We start from the raw sequence: 20,472 nt of genomic DNA on the forward strand, positions 1-20,472 counted from the left end.
AGGAAGGAAGGAAGGAAGGAAATGATGGAAAATGCTACTGCAAGAAATGAAAAATAGCAGCCCAGAATCTTGAAAAAAGTGAAGGATGTCTACAACCTTGCTTAGAACTCAGCCTCCCTCCCAAAATATCATTTGTTCCTTCTTGAAATTCGTTGACGTGAACACCACATCAAAAGAAGATTCTCCCCCCCGAGGTGGAGAAACCGATGTTCAGATAAGCTATCTTAGATAAAGATATATCTGTTGTGTCACATTCTTTCCCTCATCGTTGACGTGGAAACTGAAAGTCCTCTGGAACACAGCCTCTTGGGGACAAGAAACATGAATTGACAGATGTGACGTCCAGCAGCATCGTTAGGAGAAGTTTGCTCAGAATATGCTCATGCCGTGCAGAATATTATGTTTGATATTCATTGCCTGTGATAAGCCCGCATCAAATGAACTTTTGGGCTGGAGATAATGAATCTGGACACCAATATGGATTCATTTATCCCATTTCAGCATGATCAATTGTGCCTTTCTCAGTGCTGAAAAGACTATTGTAAGGTTTTTGACCTTATTTGTATCAGCCCCTCTTAGAACATGGGACACAGGAAATGAAGGCAACCCTTGACGCTTTTGTCCTTTCCAGCACCAAGATCCAGCTGCAATGCAAACAGCTAAATAATAACTAAATAATAAATAACAAATAATTAAATAATAACATACACCGAGCTGGAAAGACAGAAAACTGTAAAGGCTAAATTGGCACTTGATAAAGGTCAGTGGAATTCATGGGGGCAGCGGGCTGGACTTGTGGCAACACAATGATTTCAAACTAATGACGCATTTTACTCCGTCTTCCAGCTCAGCCTGCTCATCTCCGACGTGATCCCTCTTCAACTCACAAATACCCTTGAGGAAGCTTTTACTGATTCCAAGGTGCATGCTTAGACAAACAGACCACTATACTTTTTTGAAAGCTCAGAATGGCTGCTCCAATTCCCACATACACACGTACACAGGGTTTGCAAATAAAAGAAAATGACACCGTCCCAAGCTCCCTCCAGGAAATACTAAAGTTGTCATTACTGCTACAACCTATAATACGTAGCCATAGTGGTCTGTGAACAGGATGTCAGCTAATAAGCTGAAAAGGTTTGGTTTGCTGAGCCTCAAAGCCAAACGTTTAGATGTAACCAAATTGTAATGTAGGGTCTTCTTGTTGGTCCCTCTTGTTGCGATTTATACCATTTTATTAGCTCTCCGGGTTTACTGCATAAGAAAATAGAGAAAGAAAAGGAAGATGGATTAAATTTGTTCTTTAAGCTGGCTTCTATAAAAACTTTAAAGGAGGCCTTCTGAATTATGAACCTTGAAATGTTCCAATCACTTACAGAGCCCATAAACTGTAACTAACTGCTAACTCATCCTTTAGTTAAAGGAGGAGTTCTTACAGCATAAGATACCTTTAGACTACTTTGAATTATTACGGACATTACTTATTGCTGTTAAAAAGTCAGTTTAGGATCTGGTAGATCAGCTTCTTTAGTTCACTTTCAGGACTTTTAATAAATATTCATCCTCTATGCTTTATGCATCCTGTAAAATGCCCAGAAATACAAAAGGAGGTTCCATTGAGTTGTTTAATGGTCGGTATGGCACGTTACAAAATGAAGATTGCTCTGTGAGGCATCCTGTATAAAAAAGACCATCCACCAAGACAGATTTAGGAGTCTGTTCTACATTGACACAAAGGGGTTTGATGGAGTCTGCATGTAACTCATCTCTGTTTCTCCCTGGACTCCAGAGAGGCTATTTCCTAACAAGCGGTCATAAATTGCAGAAAGTGGGATTACCCTGGAGATTTTCGAATAGTCTGTGGATGGCATGCAATCTATCTCAGGAAACTTGATTTAGGGGCACAAGGGACCATCCGTGACAATACTTAGCATTGTTTTTTAAACTGCTGTGAAATCATTTAGAGCATTTGGGAGGTGCATCCCACTCTCCATCGCTCATTCAAGCTTGCTTGTCTAAAAGCAAAGGCTTGTGGGGAAGGAAAAAAAACAGACCCTAAAGTGCTCTAGCAGAACAAAAGGGAATTATACAATTGCCTGGATTGGCTCCTCCTTAGCTATCTCAAAAGCTGGAAAATCGTCCCTTATACAAATTCACAAGGAAAAACTGGACTGCCCAAGATTGCAACCACTAGACAAATCAGACATTTATATGTATTTCAAGGGAGAATGAAAGAAGGGAGATGTTTTCACTTTAGTGGAACAGATGGAAATTTATTGTAGAAAGACTGCAGTCTTCCGTATGCTTGTTTTTCTGGGCAAAAACTGCAGTGATTTCAATGAGATCTTAATTATGGATTCCATATCTATCTTTGTTTTCCCTCCGGAGTTCAGATGTGGTAAATTCTGCTTCACTGGATCTCTTCAACCCATGTCTAGCCATCCTTAGTTACTTTAATTTGGATTGCTGCGTTCCAGAGAAGGCTGGGTTTGATGCCCATCCTCCAATCTCTATTTGTCTTCCATCTCTCTTTCTTCCTCTCTTTCTTTCCTGTCAATAACTGAGTGAGGAAGCGAATGCTGCAAAATAGTCATTAGATCCAAATCCCCTTAGAGAGAACATCATGGTCAAGTGAGGATTTGAAATTACTCCCTTTAAGAATGAGTAGAATTCAAGGTTGCTGCCTGAATATTAGTGAGATTTGTTTTCGTCCCTAATTGTGTTGGAGAAATGTCTCAGATGCGTGTCAGTTAAAGAGTCATTCTCTTACATTTATATTTAAATGGAAGATTGATCTCATGGTGGGAGGAATGATAAATAAAGCCCAAGGAGTTTTACTTACAGATGCAAACGGACTGCTAACTCCAAGCTCTCCAAAGAGAAGTTCCACGTAGCAAACTGTGAATTGAAAAGGTCTTGATTCAACTAACAGTCAACAACATGAATGAAAAGAAGAACTAGGGGTGACATGATAGCAGTGTTCCAATATCTCAGGGATTGCCACAAAGAAGAGGGAGTCAAGCTATTCTCCAAAGCACCTGAGGGCAGGATAAGAAGCAATGGATGGAAACTAATCAAGAAGAGAACCAATCTAGGACTAAGGAGAAATTTCCTGACAGTCAGAACAATTAATCAGTGGAATGACTTACCTCCAGAAGTTGTGGGTGCTCCAGCCCTGGAAGTTTTTAAGAAGAGATTGGACAACCATTTGTTTGAAATGGTACAGGCTGGACTAGTAGACCTCTAAGGACCCTTTCAACTATTCTGTTCTCTTCTGTTCTGTTCTGTTCCGTTCTGTTCTATCAATAAACCACTCAGAGTATTCTATCAATTTCTTCTCTCTTTAAAAGTCAAAGTTCTTAGGAGAAAGTGAGTGGAGAGATATGCCTTCCTTTCCTCATTCTTCACAAACACACACATAAAAATAACACAATACTCATGTACAGCCATGCACGAATCCATCAATCTTGATAGATGGCGTTCAGTTTCTTTGTCTCCATTTAAAAGTGGGCGCAGATGCGTGCATACACTGTCTTCCTGGTTGTGCTTTGTGTCACTTGAAAGATTCTCAATGAGTTTAGCTGTCAACTTCCACCCGTTACAAATCTCGCTCTTCCTTTGTATGTCCCGATTAGACAACTTTTCTAGCTTCTCTTTGTTACCTTTCTGTGCTCCCTGTCATTACTTGGTTGGCAGAACAATTGGTGAAACTGATCAGGAAAAAAAAAATTGAAACTCTATGGCTTTTACGGCATGCTGTCATTTTCTCAAATCAGAAGAAATAGCAACAAGAATCAGAAAGCGCTTGCATTCGGTCCCATATAGCACAAGATGTTGCAACAATTATGGATATGGGGAGTGGGTTTCTACGATGTTACTCTCACCTTTAAGCAGGGCTTTTTTTGTCATGGAACACTCAGAACGGAGTTCCGGCACCTTTTTTGGATGAAACCTTGTAGGGTAGGCAAGGTGGGCTGTATGACATGTGTGAGTTCCAGCACCTTTTTCTTTTACAAAAAAAGCACTGGATAGATAGATAGATAGATAGATAGATAGATAGATAGATAGATAGATAGATAGATAGATAGATAGATAGATAGATAGATAGATAGACAGACAGAGAGACAGACATAGATGATAGATAGATAGATAGACAGACAGACAGACAGACAGACAGACAGACAGACAGACAGACAGACAGACAGACAGATAGATAGATAGATAGATAGATAGATAGATAGATAGTAGATAGATAGATACAGTAGATAGACAGACACATAGATGATAGATAGATAGATAGATAGATAGATAGATAGATAGATAGATAGATAGATAGCCATTGATCAAGCAAGTTTCACTCTGTGAGTGAAATGGATAGTCTCTAAATTTGATATATAAATAAAAAGAAAGAAAAAAGATTAAACCAACAAAGTACATAGGGTAGACAGTTAATGATAAGACCATATATACCAAGACAGTAGCTCATCATCCTTGCCAAAGTTTGAATGCTTTAAAGCAAAACAATATCATGTTTAGGGAAACGGATGAATTGCTCTCAAATAATTAATTCATAATGATGGATGATGATGTTGTCCCTTCAGTCATGTCTGACTCTTGAGGATTCTCTGGGCCAGAGAATCTTCCAATCTTGCACTGCTTCTTTGAGTTGTTCTATGCTCTGGCTGGTGTCAGCTTTGATGGTGCCCAGCCACCGTGTTCTTTGGCGGCCTGGGTTCCTTTCATAATTATTAATAATAAATAAATAATAAACGATCCACCTATCGTTGATTGGTGCGTCACACATGATTTCTGGGAGACCAAGAGAAAAGAGTTTTCTCTGTCCAACATCTACAATTTTGTTTTTTAATAAGAATCTACTGTTTTGATTCTGAAATCTTTGGGTATGGTTCCCTAAAACGTTAACATTTTTTTTTACACAATTGTCATTTTAATGAGAAAGAAGACATCACTAAATACATACCAGGTGAGTAATCATAGCAGGCCTCTTTAGTGTGAGTTTACTGGAAATGAAATGAAATTGAATTGAAATGAAATGTATTAGCTATTATTTTTTCCCTGTTCCCACGCTTTTCTTTATGTCCATGGAGATGCTCCGTCATCCAGGTCACGACTGTCCCAACGGTGCTTTTTCAGGAGGCAACTGGATTTTCTTGTTTTTCTTTGAAGACCTTTCGCTCCTCATCCAAGAAGCTTCTTCAGCTCTCTTTTCCCACATCCAGTCTGAACTGAAGAAGCTTCTAGGATGAGAAGCGAAAGGTCTTCAAAGAAAAACCAGAAAGTCCAGTGGCCTCCTGAAAAAGCATCTTTGAGACCTTTACTTTATGTTATGTTTCCTGACACTTTACCTAACATGGCCTGACTTTTCACTTCATTTTACTTTACTTTACTATTTTATTTATTTATTTATTTTTATTTTAATTCCATTTACTATATCCCGCCCTTCTCCGAAGACTCAGGGCGGCTTACAAGCTTAGCAGTAGCCTTCATTCTATGTATATGCCTGCTTATTAGGGCTTTCACACACACCCCAAGCGGCATTATTACAAAGTCAGCTTAATTGCCCCCAACAATCTGGGTCCTCATTTTACCTACCTCGGAAGGATGGAAGGCTGAGTCAACCTTGAGCCTGGTGGGACTCGAACCTGCACTAATTGCAGGCAGCTGGTGTTACTTAAGGAGGCATCAGCCCACTGCTCCACCAAGGAGCACTTTAGTTTTTGGAGAACGGCTCTCGCCAGCCAGTCAAATTGTGTCCTTCAGCTGGAAAAATCTGTGAACTTGGCTCAACATCTTTTTCTTTTTGGATAATGGTGAGTGAAGAAGCAGCAGCTGAGATGCTACTGGCCCAAAGCTTTATTTGTCTGATGGAGCTCACACATGCATCCGTACGAAGAAATGACCTATCTATGGTTTTTAATCTGAAAAAAAAGAGATTGACATAGCAGAAGAATCACCAAATTAGGAGCTGTTTTGGGAGTTCAAGTCTGCATCATTCTTGACCTAGACAACGTATCTCATGGGTTGTTTCCCCCCCCCCCTTACTTCTGAAGGGGAGTCAAGGAGAGAAAGAAATCTCTTGGCCTGGCTTGGTGTGAAACAAAAGGAATTCTTAGTTTCAAGTACACACATCATTTGTTAAAAGCAATATTTATCCGAGATGAAAGGCGTATAATAACAATGAGAAAGACGTTCAGCGGATGAAAAGCAACACAAAGCCAGCTGAGTCCTTTAAGATGAGTGCGATGTAAACAGAGAACGTCTTCTGTTGCTGAAAAGACTAAATGTGCGTTGTTAGCAGGTGGTCCTTACTGTTTGTTTGAATCCTTGTTACAGCGGAGGGTCGCAATGCGCAATGGAGTGGTCCAACGTTGACTTGCTGACCGTTTGGGAAATGGGCTCCTTTTGCTTTGTTTCTTTGGAGGGGGGTGGTGGTGGCTGGGGGTGGTGGAAGAAACTGAGTCGTTAATCTGAAGAGCTGGGAAACTGGTCAGAAGTTGGGGGCTCCATTTTCTTTTTACCCTATAATTCCCAGAGAGACACTTTAAGGAGGGAAAGAGCTCTTGTTTCTCTCTCTCTTCCTCTTTCTCTTTCTCTCTCCCCTTCCTCTTCCACTCCCTCTCCCTCTCTCTTTCCTTCTCCCTCCCTCCCTCCCTCTGTCCTGCTCACCCTTCCTCCCTCTCCCTCTCTCTTTCCTTCTCCCTCCCTCCCTCCTCTCCCTCTGTCCCCTCCCTCTCCCTCTCTCTTTCCTTCTCTCTCCCTCCCTCCCTCTGTCCCCTCCCTCTCCCTCTCTCTTTCCTTCTCTCTCCCTCCCTCCCTCTGTCCCCTCCCTCTCCCTCTCTCTTTCCTTCTCCCTCCCTCCCTCCTCTCCCTGTCCCCTCTCTCTCCCTCTCTCTTTCCTTCTCCCTCCCTCCCTCTGTCCCCTTCCTCCTTCTCCCTCTCTCTTTCCTTCTCCCTCCCTCCCTCCTCTCCCTCTTTCCTTCTTCCTCCCTTCCTCCCTCCCTCTGTCCCCCTCCACCTCCCTCCCTCTCTCTTTCCTTCTCCCTCTCTCCCTCCTCTCCCTCTCTCTTTCCTTCTCCCTCCCTGCCTCCTCTCCCTCTGTCCCCTCCCTCTCCCTCTCTCTTTCCTTCTCCCTCCCTCCCTCTGTCCCGCTCCCCCTTTCTCCCTCTCCCTCTCTCTTTCCTTCTCCCTCCCTCCCTCTGTCCCGCTCCCCCTTCCTCCCTCTCCCTCTCTCTTTCCTTCTCCCTCCCTCCCTCCCTCCTCTCCCTCTGTCCCCTCTCTCTCCCTCTCTCTTTCCTTCTCCCTCCCTCCCTCTGTCCCCCTTCCTCCTTCTCCCTCTCTCTTTCCTTCTCCCTCCCTCCCCTCCCTCTCCTCTTTCCTTCTTCCTCCCTTCCTCCCTCCCTCTGTCCCCCTCCACCTCCCTCCCTCTCTCTTTCCTTCTCCCTCTCTCCCTCCTCTCCCTCTCTCTTTCCTTCTCCCTCCCTGCCTCCTCTCCCTCTGTCCCCTCCCTCTCCCTCTCTCTTTCCTTCTCCCTCCCTCCCTCTGTCCCGCTCCCCCTTTCTCCCTCTCCCTCTCTCTTTCCTTCTCCCTCCCTCCCTCTGTCCCCCTTCCTCCTTCTCCCTCTCTCTTTCCTTCTCCCTCCCTCCCTCCTCTCCCTCTCCCTCTTTCCTTCTTCCTCCCTTCCTCCCTCCCTCTGTCCCCCTCCACCTCCCTCCCTCTCTCTTTCCTTCTCCCTCTCTCCCTCCTCTCCCTCTCTCTTTCCTTCTCCCTCCCTGCCTCCTCTCCCTCTGTCCCCTCCCTCTCCCTCTCTCTTTCCTTCTCCCTCCCTCCCTCCCTCTGTCCCGCTCACCCTTCCTCCCTCTCCCTCTCTCTTTCCTTCTCCCTCCCTCCCTCCTCTCCCTCTGTCCCCTCCCTCTCCCTCTCTCTTTCCTTCTCTCTCCCTCCCTCCCTCTGTCCCCTCCCTCTCCCTCTCTCTTTCCTTCTCTCTCCCTCCCTCCCTCTGTCCCCTCCCTCTCCCTCTCTCTTTCCTTCTCCCTCCCTCCCTCCTCTCCCTGTCCCCTCTCTCTCCCTCTCTCTTTCCTTCTCCCTCCCTCCCTCTGTCCCCTTCCTCCTTCTCCCTCTCTCTTTCCTTCTCCCTCCCTCCTCTCCCTCTTTCCTTCTTCCTCCCTTCCTCCCTCCCTCTGTCCCCCTCCACCTCCCTCCCTCTCTCTTTCCTTCTCCCTCTCTCCCTCCTCTCCCTCTCTCTTTCCTTCTCCCTCCCTGCCTCCTCTCCCTCTGTCCCCTCCCTCTCCCTCTCTCTTTCCTTCTCCCTCCCTCCCTCTGTCCCGCTCCCCCTTTCTCCCTCTCCCTCTCTCTTTCCTTCTCCCTCCCTCCCTCTGTCCCGCTCCCCCTTCCTCCCTCTCCCTCTCTCTTTCCTTCTCCCTCCCTCCCTCCTCTCCCTCTGTCCCCTCTCTCTCCCTCTCTCTTTCCTTCTCCCTCCCTCCCTCTGTCCCCCTTCCTCCTTCTCCCTCTCTCTTTCCTTCTCCCTCCCTCCCCTCCCTCTCCCTCTTTCCTTCTTCCTCCCTTCCTCCCTCCCTCTGTCCCCCTCCACCTCCCTCCCTCTCTCTTTCCTTCTCCCTCTCTCCCTCCTCTCCCTCTCTCTTTCCTTCTCCCTCCCTGCCTCCTCTCCCTCTGTCCCCTCCCTCTCCCTCTCTCTTTCCTTCTCCCTCCCTCCCTCTGTCCCGCTCCCCCTTTCTCCCTCTCCCTCTCTCTTTCCTTCTCCCTCCCTCCCTCTGTCCCCCTTCCTCCTTCTCCCTCTCTCTTTCCTTCTCCCTCCCTCCCTCCTCTCCCTCTCCCTCTTTCCTTCTTCCTCCCTTCCTCCCTCCCTCTGTCCCCCTCCACCTCCCTCCCTCTCTCTTTCCTTCTCCCTCTCTCCCTCCTCCCTCTCTCTTTCCTTCTCCGTCCCTCTGTCCCGCTCCCCTTTCCTCCCTCTCCCTCTTTCCTTCTCCCTCCCTCCCTCCCTCCCTCCCTCCCTCTCTCTCTCCCTCTCTCCCCCTCCCTCTCCCGGTCTACCCCTCTCTCGCCCCCTCTCTTCCCTCTCCCTGGCTCTCTCTCCTATATCTCCCACACCTTCTCCATCTCCCTTTCCCTCTCCCTCTCTCGCTATTACTCTTTCTCTTATATGCACACACATAAACACATGCACCACTATCTCATTATTTCTTGCCCACGCGTTCCTTTTTGGGAATACACTCAAAAACCTCATGAGCATATATGTTGAAAATTAAATAATATTTTGCTTCACATGTCTGTGAGCTCTCCCCCCTCCCAGTGTTTTAAATAAGGCATTACACAAATAGTTTTAGACGTTACTATCCTAGAAGGCAATGCAAAATTGCCAGTGACATGATCTTCTTAGTGCTGGCCCTTATTTCTCTTCCCCAGGACGCTCACCTCCCTTATACCTTATAAATCTTTCTATTCCCAGGAGAGGCCTTTTTTTGTCTTCAAACATTGACTGTAGTCCTGATGAAGGTTTTCACTCCAAGGATCTTGAGTGAAAACGTTTGCATAGTTTTCCTGGCATTTGCATCAAGCATCTCCATCAATAAAATGATATGGATCTCAAGGCTGATATGCTTGCAGCAAGCAGTTGGGTTTTTGTTTTGTTTTTTGTTTAAGAAAAGACTAGGCCAGGGGTAGGCAACCTTGGCTCTTTTATGACTCGTGGACTTCAACTCCCAGAATTCCTGATCCAGCATGGCTCAGCTTGGAAACTCTCCCTTTCCCCTCAGCATGGCTGGCTCAGGAATTCTGGGAGTTGAAGTCCACGAGTCATAAAGCGGCCTAGACCTAGGCCAGGGGTAGGCCACCTTGGCTCTTTTATGACTCGTGGACTTCAACTCCCAGAATTCCTGAGCCAGCAGGGCTCAGTATGGAAACCTCTCCCTTTCCCCTCAGCATGGCTGGCTCAGGAATTCTGGGAGTTGAAGTCCACGAGTCATAAAAGAGCCAAGGTTGCCTATCCCTGAACTAGGCTAACCTTCTCCAGGTTGGTTCTACTCGAGATGCTAATTTTTCATAAATTACGAAATGGCATTAAATGGAAGCTGGTCCAGAACAAGGCAAAATTTTCAGGCAGAGGTTTTGAAGGGTCCACAGCTTCACACTTCTATTTATACATTCTCATCCATGACAACAATAATTCCCTGATGTTATTTGTCAAGCCGCCTGCAATAGCAAATTTGCTCTATTTTGCTGTGTGTGTTTTTTTTCCTTCCTCTGTATTAACCCACTCACTGATCTCACTCAACCTATTCAAATCCTTTCCCCTCCCTAAGAAAAAAATTATCATAACCATGCAAGGACAGAACAATCAGTTCTGTCCTGACTGACCTTTTGTATTAGTTAATATACACAACCATTCAAATACTTGTTAATCTCCATAATCTGATGATGCCAACAGCCTCACGTTGGTCTCCTTGGCGTGTTATCCCTCTGTGTCTCTGTGTTTTGAAGACACCTTCCTTTTTAAAATCAGCCTGTGTCTGTTATGAAACAAAGCTTGTTTTGGGGTTGTTGTTTTTTGGTTGTTCCTTGGCAGTTTCAATTGTACGATGGGTTTCGGTGCCTGTAAAGATCCAGAGGCTGTGTCAGCAGGATGTGATCAAAAAAGTAATGGTGCAATTGAAATTTATTTATTTATTTATTTAATTAGATTTGTATACCGCCCTTTCCCGAAGGACTCAGGGCGGTTTACAGGGTAATTAAAACAAGAAATACAAAAGTTAAAAAGGATTTAAAAAATTACAACAGTCCCTGAAAAAGTAAAAGCCCCCAATTAAAATTAAAATTAAAATTCTCAGCCTGGGTCAGAGAGCTCGAAGAGCCAGGTCTTCAGGTCCCGGCAGAATGAACGGAGGTCGGGGGCAGTCCTCAACTCCACGGGCAGCTGGTTCCAGAGGGCAGACGCACCCACTGAGAAAGCTCTCCCCCTGGGTGTTACCCGCCGGCAATCTTTTACCGGCGGCACACTAAGAAGGCCCTCAAAACACCTTCTCACCAGCAATCACCACCCAGATAAGCAAAAATTGACACCAGGATTAATACCAAACAAACAGTAAACAGCAGTCTAATCAAGGAACTGCCAAGATGAAAAATTCTTCCACCAACTCCAATAGGGCAAACCCCTTGTACATTAACAGAGAGCAAATCCCATTCCTTTCTGGCACTGATACGGTTACTTAGTTTGGTAAGGAAAGGTCTGCAAGAAAACAACCAAGCTCAGAGAGCACCAAGGACCCCACATTTCAGCCCTGAGCTACAATATTTTCTCCTATGGAATGGAATGGAACGGAATGGAAAACAGAGAACAAACCCCATTCTCCTCTAGTACTGATAAAGTTACCTAGCTGGGTAATGAAATGTCTGCAAGAAAACAAAGCACCAAGGACCCCACAATCCAACCCTGAGCCACAAATGCTCTCTTCTATTGAAATTCCGCCAGGTTTTTAAATACACAAATGCACATTTAAGAAAACAGATGGATCTTTAGTGGTATTGTTGCAGTCCCGATCTTGAATTCCGCCAGGTTTTTAAATACACAAATGCACATTTAAGAAAACAGATGGATCTTTAGTGGTATTGTTGCAGTCCCGATCTTGAATTTCAACCCCACCCTGTAAAGACCTCTTGACTGAACAATTAAGTTACTAAATTTGGGGAGGGAGGTGTCTTGTTTACATTCACAGACCATGCCTTTGATATCTTAGTTCTCACAAAGGTGGACTTCAGACCGTGGAACACTGCAGATCTGTACATTTCAAGATGAAAATATAGAATCTAATTATTACTGATAAAAAACAAAAAAGATGCACGCAAATACAAAGCATAGCTTTTTGTTTAACAAGCATGGAGTTCAGAGTGAAAAAGTTTGTTCGGTTTCAGTTATTCGTTTGTGAGCAGAAGTGCTCTCTCCCTCTGCCAAACACCTAATAATTAAGAATCACCCCATTAAATGAGTTCCTTTGAAAATTCTGAACTCAAAATTCTTCCTGAACAAACTACATTTATAGTCCAGTAGATTGCAGACTATTTAGCAAGTGCCTTAACAAGTTTTTATGAACCAGACCATCCCATTAAGTCATTTGATTTACAGGACTGGAAGGGACCTTGGAGGTTTCTAGTTCAATCGCTGCCCAAGGCAGGAGATTTTGTACCATTCAAATGGTAGTCCAGTCTATTTTGGAAAACCTCCAGTGATGGAGCGCCCACCACTTCAGGAGACAAGATGTTCCACTGACTGTTCTCACTGTCAGAAAATTTCTCCTTACTTCTAAGTTGGATCTCTCTTTAACAAGCTTCCACCTTTTTTACTTCTTGTCCTGCCCTCAGGTGCTTTAAAGCAGAGGTCCCCAATCTTTTGGGCACCAGGGACCGGTTCCATGGAGAGAGGCTTTTTCCGCAGACCGGAGAGTGCGTGGTTTTGTGTGCTGCCTGCATCTCACGGATGGGGCTTTGCTTGTTTGTGCGGACCGGTTGCTGGCATGCCATGGCCCAGTACTGGCCCACGGACCAGGGTTGGGAACCCCTGCTTTACAGGATAAGTTGACCCTTCTTGTCTGCTCCCGCGCCCAAGAAGGGCTCCAAGAAGGCCATCACCAAGATGCAGAAGAAGGGCGACAAGAAGCGCAAGGAGAGCCGCAAGGAGAGCTACTCCATCTACGTCTACAAGGTGCTCAAGCAGGTCCACCCTGACACCGGCATCTCCTCCAAGGCCATGAGCATCATGAACTCCTTCGTCAACGACATCTTCGAGCACATCGCGGCTGAGGCTTCCCGCCTGGCCCACTACAACAAGCGCTCCACCATCACCTCTCGAGAGATCCAGACGGCCGGGTGCCTCCTCCTGCCGGGTGAGCTGGCCAAGCACGCCGTCTCCGAGGGCACCAAGGCCGTCACCAACTACACCAGCTCCAAGTAAACAAGCGAGTTTAAAGCGAAGCCTCCTTCGCCAGACCCAAACAGCCCCTCAATTACCAGAAGAAAAGCTATCATGTCCCCTTCTTCCTTCTCTTCGTTAGGCTAAGCATACTTACCATCCTCAACCTTTCTTCGTATGATTTAGCCTCCAAATCCTGATCGTCTTTGTGGCTCTTCTCTTCTCTGCACACTTTCTAGGGCCTCTTTCTAGTCACCAGGTTTTAAGAGCCTTGGTGGAGCAGTGGGCTAATGCCTACTTAAGTAACACCAGCTGCCTGCAATTAGTGCAAGTTCGCGTCCCACCAGGCTCAAGGTTGACTCAGCCTTCCATCCTTCCGAGGTAGGTAAAATGAGGACCCAGATCGTTGGGGGCAATAAGCTGACTTTGTAATAATGCCGCTTGGGGGGGGCAAAAGTCCTAATAAGCAGGCATATACACAGAATGTATACACAGGGACGCGGTGGCTCAGTGGTTTAGGACGCTGAGCCTGTCGATCTGAAGGTCGGCAGTTTGGCGGGTCAAATCCCGAGTGCCACGTAACAGAGTGAGCGCCTGTTACTCGTCCCGGCTTCTGCCAACCTAGCAGTTCGAAAGCATGTAAAAGTGCAAGTAGAAAAATAGGGACCACTCAGGTGGGAAGGTAACAGCGTTCCGTGCGCCTTTGGTGTCTAGTCATGCCGGCCACATGACCATGGAGACGTCCTCGGACAAGCGCTGGCTCTTCGGCTTTGAAACGGAGATGAGCACCGGCCCCTAGAGTCGGAAACGACTAGCACACATGTGCGGGGGAACCTTACCTTTACCTTACCTTTATACACAGAATGAAGGCTACTGCTAAGCTTGTAAGCCGCCCTGAGTCTTCGGAGAAGGGCGGGATATAAATGGGATTAAAATAAAATAAACAAAATAAAATATGTTTGGCCATGATATGTTTGGGACACAGATATTTCCTTCCTTCTTGAAATTAGCTCTGTGTAAGTGGACGGTGGCGGAAGGGAAGATTTAGGACTAAAAACACTACTTAGCCAAAGGTTTCTCAAGTAGAGGGTGAGTTGAGATAGCCAAGAGTCATAAATGGGTGGATCCACATCAAACATATGCGAGTAGGGCTGGTTTGGAGGAGGATTTAAAAAACAAAAACTGATACGCTTATGTTAAGGTTTGCCCAGCACTTTTTAGGTACAATCAGATTTGTTTAAGGAAAGGCTATGTACATTTTCACACCTGAAAAGCAATTCAGCTTCCCTATCTTTCTTATTTTCAACCAACCACAGACTCAGTGGCAAGTTGTCCAAAAGCAAACTTGCATTTTAAAATAAAATATTGCAGGCCATTGATATATTTTTATGCGATTATTTTGTTGCCTGTTAATTATAATCCACTGCTGCTAGAGACTCTAGGAAGCAAACAGTGTCACCATGTGGCTTCTGATTAAAAGAGAGAGGAAAAAACGATAGCATTGTATATTGCTTGGAACTGAGAAAGATAGCAAAGTCATTAAGGTTGCTTCCCCAAATTTCTTTTGTTAGTTGTTGACCCTCAAGATTCCTAGAAAGCATCACCATCTTAAGTCTACCAGCTAAGCTGGGGGAAAACTGCTGCATTCTACTAGCAAATTTAATGTCAAGGTTTGTGCAAGCTAGTATTTCTCAAACTTTTCACAAGCAGACACCATTAAATAAATATTTGGGATGTGGAAGAACACTCAGTTAAGCAAATACCCCAGCCCTTCCATGTGTTTTCATGTTTAAGATTATTTATTTATTTATTTATTTATTTTATTACATTTATATACCGCCCTTTCCCGAAGGACTCAGGGCAGTTTACAGGGTGATTAAAAAACAAAAATACAAAAGTTAAAAACAGATTAAAAAAATTATATTTGTCCCTGCATAAATAAAACCCCAGTTAAAATTAAGATTAAAGCTAAAATTAGAATTCTCAGCCTGGGCCAGAGAGCTCGAAGTGCCAGATTAGATTAGCAGGGTTGATGGCTTTTAGTGAATAAAATAGTTATCGTTATATTCCTTACGCCTTCTCTTCTCCCCCATTTTAAAAGGAATTTGACGCTAATTTTGTGCCCAAACGAATTATTGGATACAGGTAGTCCTCGACTTTCGTCCATTTGCAAAGCCTTTGGGGGCGCAGTCGCGGGCTCCTTCAGATTCACTGAGGCTGCCCAAAGCGAATTGGGTGGTCCTGCTCAGGCAGCCTTTCACCACACTTTTGGAGCAATGGGAGCAGGAAGATTGATGGCCCACCTGGAGGGAGGGGGAAAGGCTATGTGAGTGGTCGGCGGGTGCGCATGCACACACAGCTCCACTCACACAAGAGAGAAGCCTTTGGGGGTCTGCTTGTGTGGGGGGGTGCGAGAGCCCAACACTCACGCGGCCTGGTTGTGAATAGGCCATAACCCAGTAGGCTGGGGACCCTGGATCTAGGACTCAGGGGTAGGCAACCTTGGCTCTTTTATGATTTGTGGACTTCAACTCCCAGAATTCCTGAGCCAACCATGCTGAGGAGAAAGGGAGAGGTTTCCAAGCTGAGCCATGCTGGCTCAGGAATTCTGGGAGTTGAAGTCCACCAGTCATAAAAGAGCCAAGGTTGCCTACCCCTGATCTAGGTGATGAGTAAACTTCTACCTTAAGGAAATCTCATCTTTAGCTGCTCTGTGTTTTATTTTACCTCAGCTCTTTTCTCTTGAGGTTGCTGGTGTGACTGACCTTCCACTCAGAACTTGCAGACTCACATTTAACAACTGTATTTAAAACATAAACTTTGTTCAAGCCGGCCTAGCCTGATGGGGATTGGTGGGGTTTTTATTCTTGTGTTTTAATTTTAATTTGGTGTTTTAGAACTTGATTCCAACTGTTTTAATATGGGCAATTATTTAATCTTGTTTTAACGTTTGTATTTAGTATTTTATTCTGCCCTGTGAACCGCCCTGAGTCCTCAGGGAGAAGGGCGGTATATAAATATTATTAAATTAAATTAAATTAAATAATAACAATAACAACAACAACAACAACAACAACAACAACAACAACAATAATAATAATAACAATAATAATAATAATAATAATAATAATAATAATAATAATAATAATAATAATAATAATAGAGGATGAGGAGGATGAGGATGGAAGGGACCTTGGAGGTCATCTAGTCCAACCCCCTGTCACTTAATTCATTTGCTATGGGGTAGGCAACCTTGGCTCTTTTATGACTCGTGGACTTCAACTCCCAGAATTCCTGAGCCAGCCATGCTGAGGGGAAAGGGAGAGGTCTCCATCCTTAGCTATGCTGGCTCAGGAATTCTGGGAGTTGAAGTCCACGAGTCATAAAAGAGCCAAGGTTGCCTACCCCTGGCCTAGGCCTAGGCTGCTTTATGACTCGTGGACTTCAACTCCCAGAATTCCTGAGCCAGCCATGCTGAGGGGAAAGGGAGAGGTCTCCATCCTTAGCTATGCTGGCTCAGGAATTCTGGGAGTTGAAGTCCACGAGTCATAAAAGAGCCAAGGTTGCCTACCCCTGCTTCAAAGAAAAAAAGGACAGACATTTTTTTTTCCGTTGGTATTGGTAGGATTGCTTATTTTTAAAATGATTTTAAAAGCATACAAAGAAAATACCTAGCAATTAGATGATAGTTTCTATCCACTCTTTAAAACAAATGATGTTGCATAATTGCAACCCCTTGCAGACTAAATTAAAAAAACTGTGTTGCTTCTGAGCTCATATATGTGTGTCAAATTTAAATTTGTATTTGTATTTAAATGAGAGGCAATAGAGTAGGCTTGATTAAAGAAAGAAATGAAATGAGATAAAAACTAAAATAGCAGTGTGCAGTACAAGGTTTCTAAAAAATGATGTTTAAAGTAAACAATTGCTTCACATGTTAGTAGATTGTCGAGCAGAACTATTCCACAGTATAAATTAATAATAATTTAAGAGGAATCATTGTTAATCTTATTTAAATATTTAAATAAAAATCCTATTTAAAAATTTAAATAAGTAGAATGTGCAACAATTTTGATTGAAAATGTTTAGCAGACTTAATTAGATTAACTTCGGCTAGAAACAAACAGATTTTGCCTTAAAAGACCCTGGTGAGAAGAATCAAGAATGGTTTATAAGAACTAGTAACAATTGCTCCCAAATAATTTGAAATTATATACTGTTGCAGCTAACACACGTTTAACTGAAGGTATTATAACTTGAAATTCACATTTTTCAGATTTTGAAAATGCAGTTGAAAAATTATACTATGCAATGAGGCTACTGAAATATCTGAACAAAAACACTATTATTCACACACACAAAAACCATGCACAAAATGACTTTACGTTAGGAGAATTGTTTAAAACTCAGTGTACATTTTTGAAAATTGTAAGCATCAATGTGTACTTAGGAGAGCTATGTACAAAGAGGCATAAAATGTCAAAACAAATAAACAAACGGGACCACAGAATGCGACGGGCGGCAAGTATGAATGGAAATACGAGAAGCAGAGCAACATTAAATATCTGCCTATTTATTCCAGCTTTGAGATGAACACAGGTTTTCTTGTGAAAAAGAATGCAAAAAAACAAACAAACAGAAATACAATCATTTTAAGATTCACAATGCCAGAAGCTCATTTTTGCGGGTATAACAGGTAAGAATAAACACCAGCCTACAGCGAATAGTATTTCTTAGTGGCTAGAGAACAAAAATCAGCTTCATTTGTAGGAGGCAGAGGAGAATCTAATGAAGAACTGAAGAAGCTTCTTGGATGAGAAGTGAAACATCTTCAAGGAAAAACAAAGAAAGTCCCGTTGCCTTTTGGAAGAAAAAAAACCACATTTGGGAGTTAATATTCTCAGAAACAATCAAGACAATAAGGTGGGGAAATTACATGTAATATTCTCCAAAACAGCTCATCTTGGGAGTCTTACGCCTTAGGAAATTAACAGAAGCTTTTTTTTTTTAGCCTTGCCTAAAGTATTCTGCTATTTTTGCATAATTTTTTTTCCAGCTTCTGTCACTCCACATAGGATGTTGCTGAGGCCATATGTGGCTACCAAGCCTCACGATAACATTCTCCTGAATTCTGAGACCAGCTGGCTTGGGAACAATTGTACCGAAAGAGCATTTTAAAACAGAATGGGAAAGCCGAGCTTTTGGTCAATCCACATTTTTGCTGTCCCGTGAAACAGGCCAGGCACACAGCCCTGAGTGCGAGACTTGCCATAATATGGAACACTTCTGACTCAGAAATATCTAAATGCCATTTTGTAGTGCCTTCTACAGGCAGTCCTTGACTTAAGATCACAAATGGGACCAGAATTTCCATTGGCTGTTAAGTGAATCACGCTTGATCTGACCATCTTTTTTTGGCCTGGTTATTAAGCAAATCACTGCAGTTGTTAAATGAATCGTGTGGTTATTAATGTGGCTTTCCCGACTGGCTTTGCTTGTTGGAAGCTAATAGCAATCATGTATCTCTGGGACGCTGAAACCGTCGTAAATACGTGCCAGTTGCCAAGCAGCTGAATATTGATCACGTGATCATGGGGACGCGACAGTTGTAAGTGTGAGGACTGGTTGTAAGTCACTTTTTTGGTGGCGCAGTGGTTAGAATGCAGTATTGCAGGCTGACTCTGCCCACTGCCAACAGTTCGATTCCCGACCTGCTCAAGGTTGACTCAGCCTTTCGTCCTTACAAGGTCGGTAAAATGAGGACCCAGATTCCTAGGGGCAAATATGCTCTCTAAATTGCTTAAAGAGGGCTCTAAAGTGCCATGAAGCGGCATATAAGTCAGAGCGCTATTGCTGGTTTTTCAGTGCTATTGTAACTTTGAACGGTCGCTAAATGAACGATTCCAAGTCGAGGACTCCTTGGCTATTCTCCGACGAAGATTTCTCTTCCTCTTTAAGGAATTGTAAGGCCAAGCAGGTGGCAGAGTCGAGAGATATTTCCGCTTGCCAGTCTAAAGGAACTAATTAGTCTTTGTGACTTAACGAGGGCTTTTCAAACCACCAGAAGGGCAGGCCTAGCTCAGACTGTGTGCCACATTGCTTCGGCGACCTCTTTTAATTCTTTCCTTCTCCACTTTCCTCGGCTGCTGAGTTGACAAGAGTTTCTGAATTTCACAAGGACAATGGAGCACTCAGAAACGAAAAAAGAGGGAAAAGTGTGATTTTGCTATACAGTGTTATCGTCTTGTCTATGACAAAAGAAGTAATTAGGCTGAGGTGCTTGGGGGGAAAAATGGAAGCTTTTGAAGAACATGGGAGAAGATTAATGCAAAAAGTGTCACGTTATCTTAGGGGTGAACCTTCCCTTTCGCTGATCAATTTCTGGTCTTCTCAATTTTTTCTTTTCCGGCCAGTGGCAAGGAGCGATTCCAATTCCCAAATGATCCACGGAAGGCAACTTTCCAAAGGAAAAAAAATATTTTATTTATTTATCTATCAAATTGCTGCCCATCTCCTTTATAAAATGACTCTGAGTGGCTGGCTTGCTGATTGATTGATTGACTGATTGATTGATTGATTCAATTTATTTTTTAAAAATTTGCTGGGTGTTCCTTATAAGATGACTCTGGGTGGCTTATTTATTTATTTATTAATTTTTAAAAATTTGCTGGGTTTTCCTGCCTCTTTGGACACGGATGCTCCGTGAGGCCTGGGGTTCCGGTTGAAAACAGAAGCTGTTTCAGGTCTTGCTTTCATTGGAGAGACTGACAAGGTTTTATTTGTTTGCTTAGCAAATTTATATGACCATCCCACTCACGCACCGAATGACTCCGGGTGATTTACAATGGTAAGAATCCACAACATTAAAAACCATGAAACCTCACCCCACCCCACCGCATGGCAACATCAACATAATCAGATCTATTTCATTTTCAAGCAGGAAAAGTTAAAAAAAAAAGTAATTGCAAGAGCTACAGCATGCAACTATTGGACACAAGCTGCCAAAATAGGGGCTACATGTTTTAATCCTAGACTCACAGCGTAGGGAAAGATGTTCCGTTTATTTTTAATTGTAATGTCTTCGCCTTGTATAGAACTAAATCAGTTCGGCTTCCGTGCATAAGGAATGTCACAAGTCCTTCTGGTATGGTGGAAAGACCTTATTTGAAAGTGTCTTGTTTTATACACACTATCTTTAAAAAGAAAAAAAAATTATCCCACCTTCCTTATTTTTTATAAATAACTCAAAGCAGCGAGTATATTTAATACTCCTTCCTCCTCCTGTTTTCCCCACAGCAACAATCTTTTGAGGTGGGCTAGGCTGAGACAGAGCCCAGAGTCATGTAGTTGGCTTTCATGCCTAAGGCGGGTCTAGAACTTAGTGTCTCCTGATGATTGGTCCAAATAATAATAATAATAATAATAATAATAATAATAATAATAATAATAATAATAATAATAATAATAATAATAATAATAATAATTTAATTTCTATACCGCCCTTCTCCCGAAGGACTCAGGGCGGTGTACAGGGC

The 20,472-nt window shown here is 43.7% G+C and overlaps 1 protein-coding gene across 1 annotated transcript; it reads left to right on the forward strand.

Annotated features, from left to right (window-relative positions):
* Nucleotides 1-12,616: 12,616 nt before the first annotated feature.
* On the forward strand, nucleotides 12,617-12,979 carry LOC310642681 (histone H2B 7-like; the record flags this gene model as incomplete). The annotated part of the gene is made up of 1 exon (XM_083366567.1): nucleotides 12,617-12,979. A coding segment is annotated over one exon (363 nt), but the record flags the coding sequence as incomplete, so codon positions are not given.
* Nucleotides 12,980-20,472: the final 7,493 nt, after the last annotated feature.

This window comes from Vipera ursinii (assembly GCF_947247035.1).
Source record: "Vipera ursinii genome assembly, chromosome: 6".
Classification (NCBI taxonomy): domain Eukaryota; kingdom Metazoa; phylum Chordata; class Lepidosauria; order Squamata; family Viperidae; genus Vipera; species Vipera ursinii.